The 25,310-nt window shown below is 35.8% G+C and overlaps 3 protein-coding genes across 21 annotated transcripts; all 3 read right to left on the bottom strand.

Moving 5' to 3' along the window:
- Positions 1 to 15,203: 15,203 nt before the first annotated feature.
- On the bottom strand, positions 15,204 to 18,604 carry LOC107434600 (WAT1-related protein At3g28050). 13 transcript variants are annotated; one of them, XM_060813760.1, is made up of 8 exons: positions 18,115 to 18,604; positions 17,995 to 18,063; positions 17,710 to 17,823; positions 16,756 to 16,990; positions 16,508 to 16,666; positions 16,352 to 16,373; positions 16,100 to 16,200; positions 15,371 to 15,899 (listed from the first exon to the last, which is right to left on the bottom strand). In XM_060813760.1, the coding sequence occupies exons 1-8, from the start codon at positions 18,291 to 18,293 to the stop codon at positions 15,825 to 15,827; spliced, it is 954 nt and encodes a 317-aa protein (XP_060669743.1). In that variant the 5' UTR covers positions 18,294 to 18,604; the 3' UTR covers positions 15,371 to 15,824. The 13 variants fall into 13 exon arrangements, with proteins under 13 accessions (XP_060669741.1, XP_060669739.1, XP_048319052.1 ...); XM_048463096.2 differs by having other exon boundaries at positions 16,100 to 16,248; positions 18,115 to 18,601; XM_048463097.2 differs by having other exon boundaries at positions 15,753 to 15,895; positions 16,100 to 16,248; positions 18,115 to 18,601.
- Positions 18,605 to 19,088: 484 nt separating this feature from the next.
- Positions 19,089 to 21,588, bottom strand: LOC107434599 (WAT1-related protein At5g40210). 7 transcript variants are annotated; one of them, XM_060813281.1, is made up of 6 exons: positions 21,265 to 21,587; positions 20,838 to 21,173; positions 20,335 to 20,797; positions 20,048 to 20,230; positions 19,789 to 19,937; positions 19,089 to 19,503 (listed from the first exon to the last, which is right to left on the bottom strand). In XM_060813281.1, exons 4-6 carry the CDS (start codon positions 20,198 to 20,200, stop codon positions 19,356 to 19,358), a joined length of 450 nt encoding a protein of 149 aa, XP_060669264.1. In that variant the 5' UTR covers positions 20,201 to 20,230; positions 20,335 to 20,797; positions 20,838 to 21,173; positions 21,265 to 21,587; the 3' UTR covers positions 19,089 to 19,355. The 7 variants fall into 7 exon arrangements, with proteins under 7 accessions (XP_060669264.1, XP_060669265.1, XP_060669266.1 ...); XM_060813282.1 differs by having other exon boundaries at positions 20,335 to 20,617; XM_060813283.1 differs by having other exon boundaries at positions 20,335 to 20,951; positions 21,109 to 21,173.
- LOC132800131 (WAT1-related protein At5g40240-like) lies at positions 20,416 to 21,449 on the bottom strand. The gene is made up of 4 exons (XM_060813131.1): positions 21,387 to 21,449; positions 21,109 to 21,173; positions 20,838 to 21,002; positions 20,416 to 20,617 (listed from the first exon to the last, which is right to left on the bottom strand). Exons 1-4 carry the CDS (start codon positions 21,447 to 21,449, stop codon positions 20,416 to 20,418), a joined length of 495 nt encoding a protein of 164 aa, XP_060669114.1.
- Positions 21,589 to 25,310: the final 3,722 nt, after the last annotated feature.

Below are 25,310 nucleotides of genomic sequence, written 5' to 3'. Positions count from 1 at the left end.
TCAAACAAATAATTTTTATAGCATGTTTCTATATGATTTATTAATTGTTATTCAAAATTTACTTTATTCCGGATTATTTTTCTGATAGCATTGGATTCCAAAAAAAATTGTTGCAATTTATTGGTAATTATTGATTAAATATTTTCATATAAATTGTGGTGCTCTATATTATTATTTGCATGATTTTGTATTTTAAATGTTGATATTCCATTTATTTATTATTTAATTAATTATTTATTGGCTACCTTGATTTTGGGGAAATATAATTGCTGGGTTTTGTGAAATGTTTTAAAAGGGAAACTTTTCCAACCGAGTGAACCGTGAGGGTTTTGAGAGAATTTATTATTTTCAATTAATTATTATTTATTTACTCATTTATTGTTAATTATTCAAATGTGCTATAATTTTCGTTACTATTATAATTGTACAGTAGATAGGATCACTCACTGAGATGATTAGCATCTCACGTTTTTAAATTCCGTTCCCTTAGGTTCGGGCTGGCAGACGACATCAGAATCAAGCTCGACGTTTGTTGCTGTTGAGTTTCAAAGAGTTATGCTTCCTTGTATTTTATTGTATTATTGTTTCCTATTTTATGTTGTATAACTTTCACACTCATCTGTAACTTTGATGCTCTGTACACTTACTGGACCTATTGTATCAATACTGCATGAATTTCCTGTTTATTTTATCGGAGTACTGAAAGTTGTGGATTAAATTGTAGTAATGTGGGAGGAATAAGGGGATGTTTCTAGAAGTGTGTTTTCAGTGCAGGAAATTTGTGGTAAGTCCAACCCTTAGGGGAGGTTCTGCTGGATTTTCCATTGGAAGGTCTGGTAGGATTTTCCTGGGATCAGGACTTGTCTAGGGATCCAGTGAGGAATTTTAGACGGGTCCTTACAGTTGGTATCAGAGCCAGTACCCGAATTGGTGTGCCAGCGAGGACGCTGGGCCACAAAGGGGGAGGATTGTAAAATCCCACATCGGTTGGAGAGGGGCACGAAGCAGTCTTTATAAGGCTGTGGATACCTCTCCCTTCAAGACGCGTTTTAACAAAACCTTGAGGCCAGGGGGGAGAGAGGGAGTGAACCCTGGACCAAAGAGGACAATATCTTGATGCGGGTGGATTGGGCCGTGACAATTGGTATCAAAGCTCTAGGTTCTAGTATTCCTAAGGGACTATGCATTGTTGTGCGTCCCATCCGCATCTAATCTCTCATTTTACCCATCTTAAAGCGTTCTTTCCCTTTGTCTTGAAGCAAATTCGTTTCCCGAGTTTAAATAACTATAATCTTCGAGGGTGTCAATTAGAATCACCTATCCTAACGGGGAATTCCTATGGCCTAGTCAATGGTCGAGGATTGTCTTTTCTCTATCGAAGCTCATGTAATGGGGGCAGATCCAATTCTGTGAATCTTTTTGGGATTCGAAGTGGTCCTGGATATGGATTGAGTAGTTCTTATGTTTATGGACCGCTACCATAAAGGAGTCAAGTTAAAGTGATTCAGCTTACCTGAAGTGGTGCTCAGTGGAGGAGTTAGGAGGCCTTTACCATAGTTAATTTCTATCCTTGTCTCCAAGGAGCTATCGGAGAATGGTTGTCAAGGGTATTTGACCCATGTGGTTGATACCCGAGAAGATGGTGAGCGTTGGAACTGCTCATAGTGGGAAGCAATTCGAAGGCGTTTTCCCAACAAGTTACTTGGATTACGATTGTAAAAAGGATATCAAATCATTATTGAATTGGCTTTGGACATCGATCTATTTCAGTACCGCCATGCCATGCGACTCCATCAAAGTTAAAGGACTTAAAGGCTTAGCTGCAAGATTTGGTGAATAAAGGTTCACTAGATCAAGCTTATCATCGTGAATGACATCTGTTCCATTCATGGAAAAGAAGGATGATTGCCTAAGGGTGTGTATCGGCTACCAACGATTTAGCAAGGTCACCACCCATAATCGATACTTGTTGTCGAGTATGGATGTATGTCGATCAACCTCAAGGTGTCAAGATATTTTTTTCCAATCGATTATTAAAAATTAAATACTTTTGAAAGTGATATTTGGAATTAAAGGTATTTTATTCAAGTATTTTTTGTTTCTGTTTGTACATGAATTTGTATGTTATATTGTTTGATATTATATTGCATATACCGCACCATACGGAGGCAGCGAACCAATGTGGTCCATGTAGAGCTAGCCTCATAATCATGTTACCTACGAGCCCAGGGGATCGAATGGCCAAAATTGGCAACCACTCTGGTTTGTATTGGTAGCAGAGTGCCGGTGACAGCTGGAATCATGGATCACATAGCATGTTAGAAGGTATCGTATGTACTTCCATCACGAGCGTGCATATTTCATTTTATGCTATGGATTTTAAGATATGATTTTATGCATTTGTTCATGTTTTTATTATTGTTCCAATGTGGAGTTTTAACAATTGCCTATGCAAGTTAAGGTATTTTACACTAATTAAAATAATTTTCTTATTATTTATTATTTCATTGATTTAATTAGTAAATTTCATAAATTATATTTTGATTTTTGAAGAAGTTTGGAAATTTAATTTGGATTGATAAATTGCGTATATTTTATGTTGGTGGTATATTTGAAAAATATATTTTATTATTTGTTTTATGTTATGGTTTTCCAAGAGCGATTTAAAGGTTAAGTATTGCCAATTGAGAGTCCAAAGTAGGATATCCTTGAGTTCAAAAAGGAGATCCTAAAGGAAGCACGTGATTCAATGTATGTGATACACCCCAAAGGTATAAGGATATATCGAATGCTCACTAAGTATTATTGGTGGATTGGCATGATAAAAGAAGTTGCTGAATTAGGATCAAGGTATGTAAGTTGTCAACAAGTGGAAGCATGAAGTATAAATGTTACTGCACTTTTTATTGGTACGAGAGTGGTTCTCACAGAGACAAGTCGGTCGAGCTATTCGTAAAGCGTATCATGAGACTACACAAAGTATCAATCACCATCACGACTATTTGAGATTTGAGCTTTACTTCAAGACTATGATGAAGGTTAACAGATACACTTGGAGCGAGACTTAACGACTGCATCGCCTTCCACCACAGGTCATTGGACAAGCGAAGTGCAAAATTTATAGTTCAGAAGTTATGTTGAGACCGTGCATTATGTAATGTCGAATGAAGTGGGAATAAACAATTGTCATTGATAAGGTCCGTTGTAATATTAGCTATCAAGCGAGCATCGAGGTGTCTTCGTATGAGATTCTATATGGAAGGCAGTGTTGAACCCCACTATAATGGAGTGAAGTAGGTGAGGAGAAGCGCCATGTGACGACCAACCTAAATTGGATGCGAACACCTACGAATGACTATGAATAAGGTGAAGGTCATCCGAGAGAGTTTGAAAGCTGCTCAAGATCAACAATGAGTTAAGCTGATGTGCATGGAAAAGATCTTGAACTTGAAGTCCGAGATTGAAGTTTTTGAAATTATCTCCGTAGGAGAGTCGTATGCTTTGGTTGACAGAGAGAGCTAAGTTTTTGTTATCTTAGTTTCTACGGGGTTATTGGAAAAATTGGTTTTGTGATATGCAAGTTAGTATTTTCGGGAAAGCAAAAATGGGTATACAGCGTAATTCACGTATTGTTGCTACGAAAGGACATCGAAGACCTATCATGTAAGGAGCGACCAGTGTAGATTTTTAAGTCATGAAGAATGCGTATGGATCAATAAGACTTATTTCTCGAGTCAAGGTCTTGTGGTGAATTAATCTACTCGAGAAAGCGACGTGGAAACTCGAGGCATAAATCCGTAACCAATATTCTTATGCATTTCTGCGATGTATAAAATTTTGAGGACGAAATTTTTGTAAGGAGGAAGAGATTGTAACACCCCGTCCCAAAGTACAACGGAAGTTTTCCAAATTTGACCGTTGACCGAATGGTTCAAAAGGTGACTTTTTGACTTGGATGGAATTCTAGGTTAACTGAGGTACCGTTACGAAGTTCACGTTGGCACGAGTTCATAGACTAGTAGCACGTTGAAAACGGAGCTACGGTTTGAAAGATATGAGCAAAACAAGTTGAGGTCCAAACTATCCAAGGGATGCCTGAGTTGACTTTTTATTCATGCAAAGTTGAGCTTTGATTCATGCATGGTTGTGAAGTACTCATCGATACGAGTCCACAGACTAGCGGCACGCCTAATTTGGACATCTGGTTAAAAAGTTATGGACCTGCAAAGTTTTAAAATACCGTATTATTTTAATATTATTTTTAAACATGCAACAATGTGCCACGTGTGACTTAATAAATGTGACCATGTGTCACCATGATGAGATGCCATATGTCAACCATGCTTAATACCATATCATTTTATTATTGTTATTTTTTATAATAATATTATTTTTAATATTATTTAATTATTTTATTTTCTTTTCTTTTTATTTTATTTTTCCTTCTTTTTCTTTTCTTTTTTTCTTTTTTTTTTCTCTCCTTTCCCCCACATGGGAAAAAAGGGCCACGGGCCCCTTCTTCTTTCTTCTTCTTCTTCCTCCTTCTTCCTTTCCCCTCCTTTCTCCCTCTCGGGTTCTTGCCCTTTTTTTTTTTTTTTAATTCTGGCCACCGGACGGTCACACCCGCCGGCCATGGAAGAAGCCTGTTCACCGGCGACGCCGACCTGCAAATTTCCCGGCCAGACGCTGCCGGACGTGCCCAGATTAGGCCTGTCAAGTCGGCGGCGGCGGGTTAAGTTTTTCTGGCGATTCTCACTGTTTCCGGTCAACCCAGTCCGGTCCTCCACCCCTCTCCCCCTATTTTGGGTCCTCTGAGTTCAAATATGGCCTCTAATTGTTTAAATTCGAAGTGGGTCGAGAGTTATGAGGAGATGAAATTCAGCTGATACTTCCCGGGCAAATTCCGGCCACCACCGACGAATTGGGGTCAATGGAGGCCGGTAATGCGATCCTCGTTCCATAAGCTTCATTTCGGTATATTACTCATCAATTTTGGTTAACATTTGTGTTTAACCCCCCGGGTACCCGGTATTATTTACCCGAATAAAATATTATTTTATTGGATTGTGTGTGAATTGTTGTTCTAGGAGCACGTGTGCATCGTGGAATTGATCCCATGGAGGATCTTAGGTTAATTGCGTACTCCAGGTGAGTGACCCACCTTAAAAACTATTTTCAGGTGATGATTATATTTATTTGGTGATATTTGAATATTTGGAAAATATATGTATGTGGTTGGAATTTTATAAGAACTGGATATTTATTTTATAATGTCAAATTTCGGATGTTTGGTTATATGCATACATATATATATTTTGATGCCATGATTGAATATTGGAGAAATTCAAAGCATTTATGATTTAAATTTTGGATTATTACTATTATTATTTTTACCGAGAATTTTCATGTACAATCAAGGGCTTATGAAGAGAAATTATATTTAAATATTTTTGTGAGCCTTATAGATTATTTTGGAGGAAAAAAAAACTTGATTTAAAGGATTTGAAGAAAAATATTGGTATGATGGTACTGTATGTTTTAAAAAGGTAATTATGCATTTATAATGCGAGGTAGTTGATTTCATGGTTTTAAGTAAACCATATTTCTTTTCTATATTGATGATTTATGGTGAGAAATGCAAGGAATGTGGGATTGGAGATTTTTATAACTCCCACCGTAAATTTCGGAAATTTTTTGTAATCATAAAAATGGGCTATTGGTATTTATTTTATTTTAATTATTTTAGACGCACTTATGCAGTACCGGTGTTTTGTACTGTACATGAGATTGTGATTAGCGCGCAGGTTTTAGTCTCACGTGAGTTACCTATGGACCTGAGGGCAGGCCGGTTTAGTATAGTGCACATAACCGCCCTCCTCCTAGGCCGGGATGACAGTCTCCCGTGAGTTACCTATGGACCTAAGGACAGGCCGGTTTAGTATAATGCACATAACCGCCCTCCTCCTAGGCCGGGATGACAGGGTTTAGCAGCGGCGCTATTGGGATGCCGAAGCGACCCTATGCCGGTTCTCTCTTTAACCCCTGCCTAAGGGTGCTCGGGACGCTGAGTATCGTAGGGCATCACTGATATATAGTGTGGTGCGTCAGGCTATTTTCGATTTTAATATTTAAGCTTATTATTTGGAATTACTGTTCAATTAAAATGGTTAATTTATTTAAGTTTTACATTTATTTCAAACAAATAATTTTTATGGCATGTTTCTATATGATTTATTAATTGTTATTCAAAATTTACTTTATTCCGGATTATTTTTCTGAGTGCATTGGATTCCAAAAAAAATTGTTGCAATTTATTGGTAATTATTGATTAAATATTTTCATATAAATTGTGGTGCTCTATATTATTATTTGCATGATTTTGTATTTTAAATGTTGATATTCCTTTTATTTATTATTTAATTAATTATTTATTGGCTACCTTGATTTTGGGGAAATATAATTGCTGGGTTTTATGAAATGTTTTAAAAGGGAAACTTTTCCAACCGAGTGAGGGTTTTGAGAGAATTTATTATTTTCAGTTAATTATTATTTATTTACTCATTTATTGTTAATTATTCAAATGTGCTATAACTTTCGTTACTATTATAATTGTACAGTAGATAGGATCACTCACTGAGATGATTAGCATCTCACATTTTTAAATTTCGTCCCCTTAGGTTCGGGCTGGCAGACGACATCAGAATCAAGCTCGACGTTTGTTGCTGTTGAGTTTCAAAGAGTTATGCTTCCTTGTATTCTATTGTATTATTGCTTCCTATTTTATGTTGTATAACTTTCACACTCATCTGTAACTTTGATGCTCTGTACACTTACTGGACCTATTGTATCAATACTGCATGAATTTCCTGTTTATTTTATCGGAGTGTTTAAAGTTGTGGATTAAATTGTAGTAATGTGGGAGGAATAAGGGGATGTTTCTAGAAGTGTGTTTTCAGTACAGGAAATTTGTGGTAAGTCCAACCCTTAGGGGAGGTTCTACTGGATTTTCCATTGGAAGGTCTGGTAGGGTTTCCCTGGGATCAGGACTTGTCTAGGGTTCCAGTGAGGAATTTTGGACTGGTCCTGACAATTAGGATCCCAAATTTCATAGACTCTTCTCAAGCAAGGGTTGACTGAATTCTCTCTCGCTACAAGGCATTTACTAGTGAGTCCCTATAGCCAATGGTCTTTCCACAAGTCTGTAGATGAGCCATCACCAATTCAGAAGCAAGCACCTATCCTTAAAATATTCCTAGACTTAACAATCCCATTCCAAAGCCAAGAAGCCCTTTTTTTCAATTTATAACTAAAGAAAATCTCATTTTGAAGGTACTTGGCTTTTATCATCCTTGTCCAAAGGCAATCTTCTCCACTAGCTAGAAAATGCCCTATATCAATTTATAGATTATTAATTTTTCTTCCTAATTTTATTTCGATTATCTTTTTCTCAAAAGAAAAAGAGGTACATTCCAAGATAGGGAATCTCTCCTCAATGGCACCTATGATAACAGTAAAAATAATAGCTAGAGGCTTGAAGATTGAACATTGAACAATAAAGAGCTTCAGCTCTCCACAAGCACCATGTAATCAAGTTGTCCGGATCACCGTTCCAACAATTGCCTACATGTATATGCCATCGATAATTTTTTATACATACTATTTGTACTAGTTTGTATTAAATGAACTGTTTGAAATATTTATTCAAAGTTAAATTTAAAACAATCCAATTCAATTTAATGCAATCAACATCCTTGAGCTAATTGTATATAATTATTGAACATGAATTTGTTATTGCTTTCATAAAAACTGATTTTCTGAGGGCAATAATCCATATTTTAGTTTTCATTCAAATTTGAAATAAATTTTAGGGAATATATATTTATATACTTAACTGTGCATGAGATAGCAACCAAACCTATATTAAGTTTTAGAGTCCAAAATCATGCATCTTTAACTGCAATGGAAGTAAAAATTACAGAGAGAAGTGTTCAAAAGAAGCATTGGTACAACACTACAATCAGCATTACTGAGTACTTTTTCTGTGTGGAAACTTGCAAACATTAAGAATAGCAAACAAAGTGTAAAATCTATATAGTTTTTTTTTCAATTTTTTTTTCATAAAGATTAATATATATATATATATATAGTTGGTATCTTATAAGAGAAACACCTATGCATTACACCTACTCCATCAACATTTTCTATTGCTGAAATTACTCTATTGGCTTATAATGCTCAGTCATCATATTAACAACATTCACTTTCCAAACCAAGATATCTGTTGTATGGCAAGACTTCAAGACAGTAATTGACCCTCTTTAAGTATCTTTCTGAATTTTGTCAAATATGGAAAATAGTAATTAGTTTCCTTTCTTATCAAAGCTTCTTTCCTTATTCACAACCACACACCTGTATAAATTTTGTCCATTTGTAATGTTTTCATGTATCAGATATAATAAACAGTTGATTACTTTCTTCATAGTATCAAAGCGATATTCCACACATATCACCACTATGGACTTTCAATATGAATTTTCTTCACAACCAAACACTAGAACTAGAGCCTTTGTTCCACAAGAACCCATCTTAACTATTCAGTCCTTCTACTAATACAGTTTGGTCTCTATGAAACTAAATACCTCAAATTTTCTTCTTTGGCATTCACAGATCATTCTGTTAGTGAGAAGCCTTGGAATATACCACCATCTCACTAAGGGAGAACCACCATGTGAATTATTACATGATGAAAAGAGGTCCTTGTCATAAATCCAAACCATAGTGCATGGATCAATAATGATGGATTGTTGATAACCTGGTTGGTTAGAATTATGTCTAACGAAATTTTGAGTTTGAATGTGGGAATTGATAGTGCGTACCTACTGTGGAAATCCATAGAAGACCAGCTGTTGCCATCAATAAAAGAACAAGAACATGTTTTTAAAGATAGGCTTGCTTCACTTAAGAAAGGAAGCTTCATAGTCAAAGAATATGAGAAAGTTCAAACAAGTCTGTGACAATCTTGCTGCCAATGCTCCAGTTCAGACATAGATAAACTTTTTTCATTTGCTCGAGGACTCGGTCCTAGTTATAAGGATTTTGGGATTGCTATGTTGGCAAAGCCACCTTACTCGACATTCAATCAGTTCATATTGGCTTTACAAAGCCACAACCACATGTCAGATATTAAAGATGAAGAACATGACATCCATTAAGCTTATTTTGGACAACGTGGATGTGGAAGAAGTAGAGGAACATGTGGTGATGGTCATTTCAATTCAAAAGGAAAAGGATTTACATCAGAGGATTTCAGGGTTGCTATGTTGACAAAGCCGCCTTACTCGACATTCAGTCAATTCATAGTGGCTTTACAAAGCCACGACCACATGCTGGATATTGAAGATGAAGAACATGACAGCCGTTAAGCCTATTTTGGACAACGTGCATATGGAAGAAGCTGAGAAACACGTGGTGATGGTCATTTCATTTCAAAAGGCACAGGATTCACACCAGCAGGGAATTTCAATGAAACCAAGAAACGAAAAATCAAAATTCAAGCCGAAGGGAGCCATGGATGAAACTCTGAAGGTAAACTTATTTGTCAAATATATGATAAATTTAACCATAGTGCCATAGATTGCGAGCACAACTTTAATCATTCATATACTAAGAACAACATTCTAGAGGCACAAGCAGTATGCAAAATTGCAGACAATCCCAATCCAAATTTCTATGCAAATTCGGGTGCCACTGCACATATGACAAATGAGCCATGGATGAAACTCTAAAGGTAAATTTATTTGTCAAATATGTGATAAATTTAACCATAGTGCCATAGATTTCTGGCATAGGTTTGATCATTTATATACCAAGAACAACATTCTAGAGACACTAGCAGCACTTAAAATTCTAGATAATCTCGATCCAAATTTCTATACAGATTCAGGTGCCACTACACATATGGCAAATGACAATGGTAAAATAACTAAATCTTTTCCTTATAAAGGTAGTGATAGTATTTATGTTGGTAAGGGGAATAGCCTTCCAATTTCTCATGTTGGTAATGCTAAACTTAAAACTGAAAATGATTATTTAGAGCTTAAAAATGTTCTTGTAGTACCAAAATTGAAGAAAAATCTCCTATCAGTTAGTCAACTAATAATTGATAATGATTGTATTTTTTAATTCTCATCCAATGGCTTTATGATAAAGGATTATAGTCAAAGAATCATAGCAACAAGATACAAGAAGGGAAGACTCTATTTCTAAATGAAGATAAGCATCATGCTCTAAGTGCAACAAAGGCTTCGGCAAACCTATGGCATCAATGGATGGGACATCCCAGTTTAAGAATTTTAAAAAATTTACATTCCAATAATGTTATTGATGTTTTAAATTGGACAAATAAATTTATTATTTGTTCTAGTTGTCAGTTAGGGAAGAGTTGCAAACTTCCTTTTTCTATTTCCGATAAAATTTAATTATTTCCTTTGGAAAAGATCTATTGTGATGTTTGGGGACTAGCTCCAACACTTTCCACATAAAAATATCATTTATATTTTACTTTTATTGATGAATATTCCATGTATACTTGGCTGTTTCCTTTGCATAAAAAATTAGAATGTTTTGGATGTTTTCTTAAATTTCAAAGAATGGTAGAGAACCAATTCGACCGACGAATTAAAATTTTTCAAAGTGATGGAGGAGGCGAGTTTATATCTTAAGCTTTTAAGAAACACTTAGATAAACGTGGAATTATTTACCTATGGTCTTGTCTAGGAACCCCAGAACAAAATGAGATTGCTTAAAAAAAACACAAATATGTGGTGGAAATAGGCTTAAGTATGATGTTTCATGCCTATGTACCCATTAAATTGTGGGTGGAAGCTTTTCCAACAGCAACTTTTCTTATTAACAATTACCTTCATCTATGATAAAAACTAAAATTCCATATTTTCGTCTTTTTAAAAAGCATCCTAATTATCAAAGTTTGAGAGTTTTTGGATGCAGGTGCTATCCTAACCTTTAGAACTATGCAGCCAATAAATTTTCAAAGAAAACTCTCCCCTGTATCTTCATTGGATATAGCTCCCAACACAAAGGACTTTGCTATTTTCATCCACCAACTAACCAAGTATACATCTCCAGACATGTTGTTTTTGATAAACAATATTTTCCATACTTACCTACCACTGATAACTCACAAAAACATCTTGAGCTTGATGACTTATATCCTTTTCCCACGACCCAGTCATATGACAACAATGTTTTTATACCAACTCCCACTCATAATATCTCACAAATGTCAACCAAAATAATACCAAACCAAAACAATACAATAGCTAGTGTTCCAATTTGCATAGTTAATACACACAGTGAACCAAAAGACGAATTTAGAAGTCTACACTGTGTAACACACACAAATCAAGAAAACCATACGCTCCAAACAACCAATCACGTGACAACAGTGTTTTTACACAATCTCCCACTCACAATATCTCACAAATGTCAGTCGAAATAGTACCAGACCATATGAATACAGTAGCTAGTGTTCCAAGTTTCAAACATCTTGTTGCTGAGAAGGATACCTCACCAGCTGACCAACCTGTTGAATTTGACCACTCCAACTACCCCGTAGCTAAAAAGGACACATCACCAACTAACCAACTTGTTGAATTTAACAATTCCAATAACCCTGCAACTAAAAAGGAGACATCACCAGTTGCTCCATCTGCTAACTAACCTGTTGAGTTAAATAAATTTCACATTTTTGACCCTGCAGTTATACAAGAAATGCTTGTCATTGATTTTTAGGTTTCTACTCCAGATACCTCTCCGACACAAGATCAAAACACACATAAGATGATAACAAGGCAAAAGTTAAAGGTAAATCTGCAGTTTGCATCTCAAATGGCCTTGCTATCATCCACAAGAGAACTAAAAACATTGAAATCTACTCTTCAAAGTCCTAAATGGTTTCAAGCTATACAAGAAGAATATACGGCCTTGCTTGATAATAAAACTTAAGAATTAGTTTCATGACCAAAAGCACAAATGTTGTTGGTTTAGAAAGGGGTTTATAAAACCAAGTATAAAAAAGATGGTTCAATAGACAGATTCAAGGCCTGTCTCATAGCAAGAGGCTTCACACAAATTAAAGGACAAGATTTTGATGAAATACATAGTCATGTAATCAAGCATTCTATGATAAAAACAATTATATCTTTAGTTGTTACATGCAGGTGGACAATTCGACAGCCAAACACCAAGAATGCCTTTCTTCATGGCCAACTCAAAGAAACTGTCTATAAGGAACAACCTCCAAGTTTCATCTCTCTCTCACCAAGTGTGTCTTCTAAGGAAATCTTTATATGACCTTAAACAGGCCCCTCCGAGCTTGGTTTGATAGATTCTCTCAATTTTTAATTTCTTTAGACTTCATATGTAGCAAAGCTGATTCCTCCTTTTTGTGCTTCGAAGTTCTAATATTATTGTGTTATTGATTTATGTTGATGATCTTTTATTAACAAAAAACAACCTCAATGTTATTGATAATATAATTAAGAAAATGAGTGCCGAATTTTCCATAAAAGATCTAGATAACTTGCATTATTTTCTTGAATTGGAAACAAGGTATTTTCAAGGGGGCACGTTTCTTACATAAACAAAGTAAATAAATGATCATTTATCTCATGCAAAAATGCTTGAAGCAGCTCCCATAAAAACACCTCTTGCTGTCAAAACACCGAATCATCCAAAAGATAATGTCCTTGTTGATGCAGCCGCATATCGCAAGCTTGTTGGTAATCTACAGTATCTTACATTCACTCGACCAGACATATCTCATGCCATCAGTTGAGCTTGCCAGAGTTTTTAAGAACCAACAATGATGAATCAAAAGGAAGTTAAAAGAATTTTAAGATATCTCAAGGGTACCATCACATATGGGTTACGTTTTTTATCTCAAAGTTCCTTTAACTTGACAGGATACTATGATGCTGACTAGGCAGGGTGTCAAAGTAAATACATGATCATTTATCTCATGCAACGATGCTTGAAGTAGCTCCCATGAAAACACCTCTTGCTGTCAAAACATTGAATCATCCAAAAGATAATGTCCTTGTCGATGCAACCGAGTATTGCAAGCTTGTTGGTAGTCTACAATATCTTACCTTCACTTGACCAGACATATCTCATGCCATTAGTCAAGCTCGCCAGAGTTTTTAAGAACCAACAATGATGAATCTAAAGGAAGTCAAAAGAATTTTAAGATATCTCAAGGGTACCATCACATATGGGTTAAGTTTTTTTATCTCAAAGCTCCTTTAACATGACAGGATAATATGATGGTGACTAGGCAGGGTGTCCAACCACTAGACGAAGCACAAGTGGCCACTGCATCTTTCTTGGTGCAAGCTGCATCTCCTAGTCCTTCAAGATGCAACTAACAATAGCTCGTTCCAACACAGAGGCTAAATATCGAGCTATGGCAACAGCAATGGCTGAAATAACATGGTGTACCTATTTGCTATGGGATATTGGCATAACCTTGTACCGGCTACCTTACTTGCTGTGTGACAATATTAGTGCCTTACACAACTATTAATCCTATTTTACATAATCTAACAAAGCATATTAAAATCGACTATCACTTTGTCAAAGACAAGGTACCTGCTGGACAACTTATCACTTGTTATATTCCTTCCAATTTACAAATTGCAAATATACAATCGAAGCTACTTTTAGGAGCAGTATTTCAACAATTCAAGACCAAGCTTGGAGTTCATATAGTACCTTCTTCAAGCTTGAAGCTTATTTATCTATTTATTCATTATCAATTATTATTTGAATTTAAATTTAAAACCGTAAATAAGTTATCACAATCCACATTTGACACATAAAAATATTTAATTTAATAAAGTCAATAATAATTCAAGAAATTTTTACATATATATATATATATATAAAAGTAAGCCTATAGTTAACCTGCATAATGTACCATAGAGCAGATAAAAAAGAGTCAGCTGCAAGAAAAAGCCTCCCGAGGATCCAATTTGATTGTAACGATGAGAAAAGAAGTTTATTACTAATAGGTATTAACAATAAGGTAGAGGTCATCAAGATGGAAGCGCCCTTACAGAGGGTCACAACAAATCCTCCAATTATTGAAACTATGGTTCCCAAGGATTTTAGCCTGGCTGCTTGAGCTTATCCACTGTATAGCTTCCATCCTAAAAACACCCGTTTCAAGGTTATAACATTAATCAATTGCAGGCTAAGATAAAGTTCTAACATCATAAAATTAATTTGACTCTACGAAGACAATGTGATACTAAAACTATTGTTTCTTCATATAGTTCCCAGCCTCAAAACGTTAACCTACAATATTACACCTAAAAAAAAAAAAAAAAAAAAAAGGCGGTTAACTTACAAAAAGGCGTTTTATGACTTTCAAAGATAGCCAATCAAATGGTAGAGATAGATGCTAGCAAAAAAAAAAAAAAAATCAAGAAGCATGGAGTCCTACTCCCTCTTGAGTATTGAGTTGTATGTGATTCCCATCTATGGATTAATTATGATAGGAAAGAATTAGTTAACATGACCCAAAACTCTGCATCGCAATTGACCTATAAGTATGCCCAATTTCGATTCACGAAGGGGTTTAGAGATTTTTTTTTTTTTTTTTTTTTTTTCCTTCCTCGTTTAGAAAGTTGTTTAAGACTGTACTATTTATGCCATCAACGTCCAATCAGATTCATAGTGGTTTAACAGTGATAACACAATGAATGCCATTATTAAAGAGACGAAAAACGGACCATGGACCAACAAATGGGTCCCTTTTTATTTTTTTCTTTTTTATTTATTTTATTTTTTTTTTTTTTTGGGTAACTAAGATATGGGTCCTAGTTACTGCCAATTAATGGGAATATATATATATATATTCACCATAAATTAATGGGAATATATATATTAAGAAGGGCCGTGCCTTAACATATATATATATATATATATTATGTGTTAGTTAGGGGTAATTATAGAAATGAAACATTTTAAACACTTATAAATTTAAAAGAAATTTTTTTTTTTTTAAAGTTTTGTACAATTTGTTTGTTTGTTTGTTTGTTTTTATTTATTTATTTTTTAGATGTTTTAACAAATTCAAACTACCCTTAATTTTAACTTCCAAAGAAAATGGGGCCAGATGATTTCGCAACTTCTTTTCTTGATATATATATATATATATATACATTTCTGCAAATATATATGCATGCATGCACATATGTACAGAAACAAACAAAGTAGGGATGCATATGCATTTATGTTCTGGACCGATAACATAAATTCCAGATAAGAAATTCTATGCCCCTACTGCTTGTTCTGCAGCAGAGGAGAACTTTCATTGGATGAGTCCAAGCATTCCGCTTCACCATTCTTGACTGGTATCTCTTCTTTGGCCTTGCCCCACATCACAGTGTAAAAACCAGCGACAATAACAACTCCACCAATCAAGCGGAAAGAAAATTTTCTGTCAAATCTTACATATCAAGAAAGCCAAAAGGGAAACGGACATTGTGGTGCGGTGAAGTTGGCATGGCATATATGTTTATAGGCTTTTTATTAGTCTTACGAACCTATGTCGTTTTCAGTCTTTATTATGTTAACCAAACCAAGTTGTTTGGATCTTTAGCTATTTTGTTTCGGGGAGGATCTGATAGTAGGTCTCGTGTTATGTATAGATTGGAAGCATTAGAGTTAAGACTGAAAATGGAATTGTATATTTGCTGAGAATAGAGTAGTGAAAAACTCTTTTGGGAGGCATCCTCTGGTTAAGTCCAGGAATTGTGCTCTTGGGTTAATTGGAACCTCTCGTTTAAGTCCATAAACTCCTCTAATGATCCTGCCTACATCACATTGTTAGCTGTTAAAGCATAAAGATGCAAAACACAATGATTTTCGGTTTGTCTAGTCTTGTGAAGATGCATAACATAATGCAATTATCTTCTAAACCTTTTCTTCAGCTGTAAGCAACTTTAGTGATAGTGCTTGAAAATGAATTAGAATTACTCACACAAAATTTAAGCAGAGAAAAGAACTTCTATACCTTCCAAGATAAAGAGCTTCTCCTAAAAAGATGACACCGATTACGTCTGTAAGGACAAGTGAAAGGGGCTTGAATATTGAGACGAATACAGGTCCTTTTCTCTGCAGGCACCATGTAAGGATCCAGTAACGGAACACATTCCCAATTCCCTACATTTTACAAACTAAACCGTATGTACCTTCATCTACAAGTTAAAACAATAAACAGGTAAAAAAATAAAAAATAAAACCATAATCATCTTGAAATCTTAACCTTTCAGTGACTCTTTCTTCACCTGCGCAGAGAGATATTTCAGTTTTATAGCCAGATGTTATCCCTTAAGTACCGATATCCAAGCTTACAACTTCATTATAATTTTAATTGAAACATAAATCAAACGACAAGGGCAGTTATTCGTTGTATGCTTACAGAGTATAAAACTGCAACCAGTCGAATATCAGGTTGTAACATCCAAGAACTTAGGTCTTTTACCATTACCAGTGAGATTAATGCAGTTTGTATAGTCTCAAAGAAACAGTAAAATGCAATCAAAAGCAGCATTGCAGGGTACTTCTTAAGTAGTAGTAACTGCAAAATTTAAAACATAGAAGAAGGATCAACTTATTGACAACGGTTTTTTCAAAACTTGATACTTTAACTTTGGTAATGAACCAAACCTGCAGAATATACCATAACGAAGTCGAGAAAGATTCAGCTGCAAGGAGAAACCCTCCAAGTATCCAATTTGATTGCTGTAAGAAGAGGAATCGATCAGTCAATCCAAAAAAGGTGTGAAACTTAATAAGCGGTGAGCCTTTGTAGAAGGTCAAAATGAATGCCCCTGCTATTGACACTACAGTTCCTACAGATTTAGCTTGGCTACTTGAGGTCCTCCACTTAAATTTTTCCATCCTATAATTACCATGCAAAATAGTTTCACCCCAAAATATATATGACAGATTTTATAGTAGTACATACAATCTCCACAAAGAAAAACGATCAAAAGTGACATGGCCAAAATGTAATACGAGCAAGACAAATTTTGGCATTTTCATAGCTCATCAACATCAAGGAACCCAACTCCATTTTGATGGTCAATAAGCCTCAAACCCATTTATTTTAATAAATGACTTTAATTTCTTAACCCAACTTTACTAAATGACTTTAATTTCTTAAAAAAGAGAAATTGATTGGTCAATCCAAAAAGGTGTGAAACTTAATAAGCGGTGAGCCTCTGTAGAAGGTCAAAATGAATGCCCCTGTTATTGACACTACAGTTCCCACAGATTTAGCTTGGCTACTCGAGCTTCTTCACTTAAATTTTTCGATCCTATAACTACCATTCAATAATTTCACACTAAAACATCTATGACTTGGATTTACAGCAGTAAATACAATCTCCATAAGGCATCTTTGAAAGCTTTTTTCATGATAAATAATCAAAAGGGACATGGCCAAAATCTAATACCAGCAAGACAAAATTTGGCACTTTCATAGCTAATCAAGGACCTCAACAATTTCATTTTGATGGCCAAAAAGACTCAAACCCATTTCAATAACAGACTTTAATTTCTTAACCCCAAACGCTTGTTTACTATATATACACAAAAATCAAGAGTAACAAAGAAAACCTGAAAATTAAAGCAAGTAAAAACGTAAAAGCTGGTATGATGTTGAGCATGGCGGTGTTAAGTGCAGGAGAAGTGTACTGTAAACCAGCATATCCCATCAACAGTCCACAACATCTAGTACAGGGAAAAACAGGGGAAAAGAAAATCACACTGTTAAAAAAGGTGAAAAAATAGCACAAAAACAGGTACCAAAAATTGAGTGATGTATCTTCGAAATAGAAAAATCAAAATCAAAAGGAAAACCCTTTTACACATAGTTTCATATATACACAATCTGAGACAAACCCAATAAGCGCCAGGAAAAAGATGCTCGAAAGGATGGAAAGACTGAGTGGAGGCCGCTCTGACCTGCAACTATTAAGGGGTCAGTCAAATGAGAGAGAGAGAGAGAGAGAGAGTGTTGACCTGTGAATGAGGAAAGCAGAAGGAAGAAGGATGAGAGAGGAAATGGCACAACAGTAAAGAAGAAGAATGAATTCACTGAGTCCTCTGGACATGGCTTTTTTGTTCAATATGATACCACTAACCTGAGCCAGAACCACCATTAGCATCCCCACAAATGGAAGAAAACTATTCCCCATCATCTTCTTCTATCCCACAAAAAAATCTATCAAATACCTCCTTTTTCTTACTGCTTCACCACTTCATCATTCCCACTCCCACTGGCTTTAGCTTTACAATATTAAAAAAAAAAAAAAAAAAAAAAGGAAAAACACACTGATAAACTACTCTTTCTTTATGGGAACGTTTTCCTGTTTCATTGTGAGCTATGTTTTGTCGGTTTTCGACATGAACGATGTCGTTTTGATGGTCGTATTGTTGCCCTGTCTTCATCTTACCTATATTATAAAATCCCATGTTCTTGTTTAATTAAAAAATAATAATAAATAAATAAATAAAAAACAGAAAAGGAAAAAACACAAGTAAAATATGCTTCCATTGTATTTCTTTTGGAATAAAATGAATTGCTTTTTAGAACTTCTGAATTTAATTCTCTGTGTTGCTCTGCCTTACTTGTATCCTTTTTATTGTTTGTACTGTTAATTGACAATTTTGGAGTACAAATGGGTTCCTGTAGTTTAATCATTCATAATCCAACCTTTAAAGAATCAATTATTCCTCTGCATCTTAAAACCAAAAAAAAAAAAAAAAAAAAAAAAAAAAAAAAAAAAATTTCCCCTGCATCAAAAGTTTCTATTGACTCTAATATTTTTTTTTTTTTTTTAAAAAAGGCATAAAGTTTGAAAAGGTTAGTTCTTTAGTCTTATGATGAAACTTTCAGAAAAGTTTCTAACTTAATTTCAATTAGTAGTTTATAGGATTTCTTTTAAGCATACAGTATTAAACAGAATCAGTTTGCGATGTTTGTTCTGTGTGTGTAAATAAATGAAATAAAATCATATTATTTCAGAAATTTTTACTTTTGCCATTGAATACAATTTGTAGCTTGTTGAGTCAATAAATGTCTTGAAGAAACACAGTCTAAAACAACCCACCATTAATTCTACTTCCCAACAACAATGGCAACTTCTGATTCTGCAAATCTTCTTTCTCTTCCTTTTTTTTTTTTCTTTTTTTTTTTTCTTTTTTTTTTTTTTTTCAATTCTACATTAATAATTTTATAATTAGATATATATTTTGTGTCTCTACTGCCTATTCTGCAGAAGAGGAGAACTTTCATCGGATGAATCCAAGCATTCAACTTTATCAGTATTCTTGAGTGATTTCTCTTCTTTGGCTTTGCCCCACATCACAGCATAAAAACCAGCGACAATAACAACTCCACCAACCAAGCTGCAAGAGAAAATTTCAAAGACATCTCACATATCAACAAAACAGAAGGGCAGAGTACAATCAACTAAAACTATGAATAGGCATCATAAAGTCTTTATCAAACATACAGTACACTCAATTATTTGGATTGTAACATTGCATCAATCATTTTTTTTTTTTTTTTTTACCCTCTTACCTTGTAATATAATCAACCTTTATTTTACATTGCCATCGGATTGAGCTTAAATCTAATTCTCATGATCATTTCAGTCTCAGAGAAATTAAGTTGAGAAGAATAGCCCATACCTTCCGAAATAAAGACCTTCTCCTAAAAATGTTACATCGACGACGTCTGCAATGACAAGTGCAAGGGGTTTGAATATTGAGACATATGAAGGCCCTTTTCTCTTTAGGCACCATGTAATCACGCCGCCACGGAATGCATTTCCAATTCCCTACATGTTACATACAAACTCCACTTTTATCTGCCTAATTTAGAAGCTCAAAGTAACAGAGGATTTTAAAAAACAGTGACAGTTTTTGAAATTTTAGCCATTGGTGACACCTTTAAATCTGTTAATATACTTATAGAGAATAAAACTGCAACCAATGTGACATCGAATTGTAATCTCCAGGCATTTGGGTCTTTTATTATAATCAGCGAGACTAATGAAATTTCCATAGACACAAAGAAGCAGCAAAAGGCAACTGTGATCATCACTGCGGGCTACTTCTTTAGGATTGATGCCTAAAAAAATTTACCACAGGAAAGATAAAATATATATATATATATATATATATTTTAAAAAAAAAAAAAAGGTAAAACAATATCAAGCTTAAATTTTGACTTACAAGTTATTTAAAACTTGTACATACTTGAGGAGTAAAAAGAAGCAAAGCTGCAGAATATACCATAATGAAGTTGTAAAAGATTCAGCTGCAAGGAGAAAACCTCCAAGGATCCAATGTGATTGTGGTAAAGACGAGAAATTGATGGGTCGATACGAAAAGGGTACGAGCCTTAATGATGGGTGAGCCTTTGTAGAAGGTCACAACAAATGCTTCTGCTATTGACACTAGAGTTCCTAGAGATTTAGCTTGGCTACTTGAGCTCTTCAACTTCAATTTTTCCATCCTTTATATATAATTTACCATAAAACAAAAATCCAGGACATTCTTAAGATGAATGGATTACAATTACATATTTCCTTTATTTGATATAAGCACCTTTTTTTTCTTTTAAAAAAAAAAATAAAAAAAAAATAAAAAAAAAAAAACTAGCAGCAATTAGCAAAGTTTAATTTCTCAACTCAAACTGCTATATTTATCATATACAGATGAAAATGAAGAGGAACCTGAAAGCTAATGCAAGTAGAAAAGTAAAAGCTGGAATGAGGTTGAGCATGGCAGAGTTAAGTGTAACAGAACTGTACTGTAAACCAGCATTTCCCATCAACAGTCCAAAACCTCTGCGTTTTCTTAACAGAGGAAAAAGAGAAGAATCTTCAATTGAAGAAGAACTAAGTCCAAATTTGAGTAAATTACAAAGCTATACTAGTAAAACTACTGAAAATCAATCAGGCAAAACTCTTTGCATATAATTTGACATAGAGGCATTTCACAAACCCAATAAGCCCCCCATTAAGAACAAGCTGGAAAGGACAGAAAGACTGAGTGGAGGTCGCTCTGACCTGCAAAAATTAGTAAGTACTATATCAATTACTTCAATATATATATATATATATATAGAGAGAGAGAGAGAGGGAGGGAGAGATTGATGACCTGTGAAAGAGGAAAGAAGAATGAAGAAGGATGAGAATGGAAAAAGAATAAGAGTAGATAACAAGAGCGAATTCACTGAGTCCTTTGGACATGGCCCTTTTGTTCAATATAAAACTGCAAACCTGAGCCAGAACCACCATTGCGATTCCCACAAACCGCCCTATATTCTCCATACCACCTGCCATTATTGGCTCCTTCTTTCTTGCTCGGTTTACCAGCTAAAGCATGTGTATCTATGTACGTATGACAATGAATAAGCACATACCATCTTATCTACTTGATCCCCATTGGCTTTGGGACAAACTCACTACTGTTCTTTCTTTTTGGAATACCTTTTTTAGACGAATTTTATATATATATATATATATGTTAGAGTTAGTGACCCGAATTCTTGTTGACCCGACTCGAAAAGCTCGCGGTGCGACCCATTTGGTGAAACTAATTTTGGAGAAAAATTTGGGGCTCTGTGGTTCAATTTTAAGGTGTCTTCCGTACAATATAGATTTTGATGCTTTTTGGGGTTTTTCGGCGGCAATTGGGGTTTTAGGATATCGCGCAATTTTGCTCACCTTTGTACCAATTTTTCGATATTGGATTTGCTTCTCCCTACCCGTGGTTTTTCCCGTCAAGGGTTTCCACGTAAATTGTGTGTTTGTTCTTCACTTTCTTTGTTTCCGTTGCTATTTGTTTTTCTCTCAATTTCGTAACAAGTGGTATCAGAGCCGCGTCGATCTATTTGGGAATTTTTTTTTTTTTTTTTTTAGATCATGGCAACAAAGTTCGACATTGAGAAATTTGAGCGCAACATGAGTTTCTCCATGTGGCAAGTCAAGATGAAGGCGATTTTGACACAGAACGGTTTACACAAGGCGTTGGTTGGCAAGGAGCAGATGCCGTCTTCGTGGGATGCCGAAAAGAAAGCCGAGGTTGATGAGCGTGCCCTATCCACCATTCAGCTATGCTTGTCCAATGAAGTTTTGAGGGAGGTCCTTGATCAGAAGACAGCAAAGGACTTATGGGACAAGTTGGAATCTTTGTACATCACAAAGAATCTCACAACGAAACTGATTGCGAAGCACCGTCTATACACCCTTTCTATGGTTGAAGGTACATCTATTAAAACACACATAGATGACTTTTCTACTATTTTGTTGGATCTGGCGAACATGGACATTAAATATGATGATGAAGATCAGGCCCTAATGCTACTGCGTTCCTTACCTCCGTCGTATAAAAATTTTAGGGAGACTTTGATTTACAGTAATAAAACCCTAAAATTGGAGGACGTGAAAGCTTCTTTGTATTCTAAGGAGTTGTTTGATAAGGAGTTGACCAGCAGTTCGGATAACAATAACTTTGGGAGTTCCGGAGGAGAGGGTTTGATTGTTAGAGGTAGAACATCATCTAGAGATCAAAATAACAATGGTGGTAGTCGGCCAAGATCGAAGTCAAGGTTCAGAAACCTTATTTGTCACTACTGTAAGAAAAAAGGGCACATCAAAACTGAATGTCGTAAACTTCAGAATAAAAATAATGAAAAGGGTAAGGAACATGCCGAAGCCAGTGTCGCACATGAGGAAATTGAAGATGGAGATGTTTATTCAGTGACTGAGGATAGTTCGGGCAAGCAGGGATGGATTTTGGATTCAGCCTGTTCGTTTCACATCTGTCTCCACAAGGATTGGTTCTCTTCTTATGTTCCGGTGGATAAAGGTGTTGTGCTGATGGGAGATGATCATCCTTGCTGTGTCATCGGCATTGGAACTGTAAGGGTGAAGATGCATGATGGAATTATCAGAACACTATCTGAGGTACGTCACGTTCCAGATATGTCTAAAAATTTAATTTCTTTATCTGCTTTCGACAAATCTGGTTGTTCTTTTTCTGGTGGAGGTGGAGTTTTGAGGGTTCTGAAGGGTGCTTTGGTGGTGATGAAAGCTAGCCTGGTTGGTACATTATACAGGCTACAGGGTTCTATGGTAATGGGGTCGGCTGCTGTTTCAGTGTCCCTGTCAGATTCGGATGTTACTCGTTTGTGGCATATGAGATTGGGCCATATGAGTGAGAAAGGTTTGGCGATGTTGAGCAAACGGAGTTTGCTTGGTGATCGGAGTATCTCGAAGTTGGAGTTTTGTGAACATTGTGTGTTTGGAAAGCAGAAAAGAGTTAGCTTCAGTACTGGAATTCACAAAACCAAAGGTACTCTAGACTACATTCATTCAGATCTTTGGGGACCCCCACGTACTGCTTCTAAGGGTGGTGGCAGATATATGTTGACCTTCATTGATGATTTCTCCAGGAAGGTCTGGGTATATTTTTTGAAGCACAAGAATGACGTATTTGCTATCTTCAAGCAATGGAAAGCTTTGGTAGAGAAGCAGACGGAAAGAAGGGTGAAGCGCCTTCGTACAGATAATGGATTGGAGTTCTGTGATGGTGTTTTCAATGAGTTTTGTAGAAACGAAGGGATTGTTAGACATCTCACAGTTAGAGGAACTCCGCAGCAAAATGGTGTGGCTAAGCGGATGAACAGAACTCTTATGGAGAAAGTCCGATGCATGCTGTCGAATTCTGGGTTAGCACAGGACTTTTGGGCAGAAGCAGCTGCTACAGCTTGCTACTTGGTGAATCATTCTCCATCGGCAGCAATCGATTGCAAGACTCCTGAAGAGGTATGGTCTGGAAAACCTGCTAATTATTTAGATTTGAAGGTGTTTGGATGCCCTGCCTATGTTCATGTTAATGATGGTAAGCTTGAGCCTAGATCGAAGAAGGGCATATTTCTTGGTTACCCGCAGGGTGTAAAAGGATACAGAGTTTGGCTTCCTGATCCAAAGTCATCTAAGGTTGTGATTAGCAGGGATGTTGTGTTTGATGAGATGGCAATGCTGCATCCGAAAAAGGAGCTCGTTGTTTCAGACAGTGTGCCAAAGCAGGTGGAGTTTAGGGTGGAGGAAGTAAGTACTTCACAGAATGGTTCAGTTTCAGGCCCATTTGAGACACCCACTCATGTGGAAGAAGAGAGAATTGAGGAGGTGCAGGAGCATTCGATTGCCAAGGATAAACCTCGCAGGGAGATCAAGAAGCCCTCTAGTTTAGCTGACTATGTCACTTTTGGTTGTGTTGCAGCACAGGAGATCGAGAGTCCCAGTGATCCTTGCAACTATTATGAAGCCATTTCATGTGAGGATTCTGCAAAGTAGTTAATTGCTATTCAGGAAGAGGTGGAGTCACTTCATAAGAACCACACTTGGGAGTTGGCATTACCTCCAGAGGGTAAGAAGATTGTGGGATGCAAGTGGGTCTACAAAAAGAAAGAAGGCATTCCTGGTGTTGAAGATGCGAGGTACAAAGCACGTTTAGTAGCGAAGGGGTATTCACAGGTACAGGGAGTTGATTTTAATGATATATTTTCCCCTGTCGTTAAACATACTTCTATTCGTGCTTTGTTAGCGCTAGTTGCTATGCATGATTTAGAGTTGGAGCAACTAGATGTGAAGACCGCTTTCTTGCATGGTGAGCTTGAGGAGACAATTTATATGCAGCAACCCGAAGGTTTCGAGGTTGAAGGAAAAGAGGATCATGTGTGTTTGTTGAAAAGGTCCTTGTATGGTTTGAAGCAATCCCCTCGTCAGTGGTACAAGCGGTTTGATGGGTTTATGGTTAGTCATGGCTATTCTAGAAGCCAATATGATAGCTGTGTGTATTTTAGGAAGTTGGAAGATGGCTCATTTATCTATTTGTTGCTTTATGTTGATGATATGCTGATAGTGGCCAAGAAGAAATCCGATATCAACAGATTGAAAGCAGAATTGAATGGTGAGTTTGAGATGAAAGATTTGGGAGCGGCAAAGAAGATTCTTGGTATGGAGATTGAGAGAGATAGATCTGCAGGTAAACTTTTCTTGACTCAAAGATCTTTTGTTGAGAAAGTTCTGGAGCGTTTTGGAATGAAGAACGCTAAACCTGTAAGTACTCCATTAGCTACTCATTTTAGATTGTCTGCTGATATGTCACCACAGTCGGATAGAGATATTGAGTATATG

This window comes from Ziziphus jujuba, chromosome 12, assembly GCF_031755915.1.
Source record: "Ziziphus jujuba cultivar Dongzao chromosome 12, ASM3175591v1".
NCBI classification, from domain to species: Eukaryota; Viridiplantae; Streptophyta; class Magnoliopsida; order Rosales; family Rhamnaceae; genus Ziziphus; species Ziziphus jujuba.
The sequence above is the reverse complement of the archived record's forward strand: the minus strand, read 5'-3'. Positions and strand labels throughout refer to the sequence as shown.

Coding starts and splice junctions, on each gene's coding strand:
- LOC107434600 (XM_048463094.2), bottom strand. CDS start 18,293: ATGATGGGGAATAGTTTTCTTCCATTTGTGGGGATGCTAATGGTGGTT. Junction 17,824..17,994: donor TTTTTCCTGGCGCTTATTGG/GTTTGTCTCAGA, acceptor TCCCTGTACTAG/ATGTTGTGGACTGTTGATGG. Junction 15,896..16,099: donor GAAGCTCTTTATCTTGGAAG/GTATAGAAGTTC, acceptor TGATGTAGGCAG/GATCATTAGAGGAGTTTATG.
- LOC107434599 (XM_060813280.1), bottom strand. CDS start 20,200: ATGATCACAGTTGCCTTTTGCTGCTTCTTTGTGTCTATGGAAATTTCA. Junction 19,938..20,047: donor GTATATTAACAGATTTAAAG/GTGTCACCAATG, acceptor TGTAACATGTAG/GGAATTGGAAATGCATTCCG. Junction 19,504..19,788: donor GAAGGTCTTTATTTCGGAAG/GTATGGGCTATT, acceptor TTTCTCTTGCAG/CTTGGTTGGTGGAGTTGTTA.
- LOC132800131 (XM_060813131.1), bottom strand. CDS start 21,449: ATGGCAGGTGGTATGGAGAATATAGGGCGGTTTGTGGGAATCGCAATG. Junction 21,174..21,386: donor CAATGGTGGTTCTGGCTCAG/GTTTGCAGTTTT, acceptor TAATTTTTGCAG/GTCAGAGCGACCTCCACTCA. Junction 20,618..20,837: donor CTACTTGCATTAGCTTTCAG/GTTCCTCTTCAT, acceptor TTATATATAAAG/GATGGAAAAATTGAAGTTGA.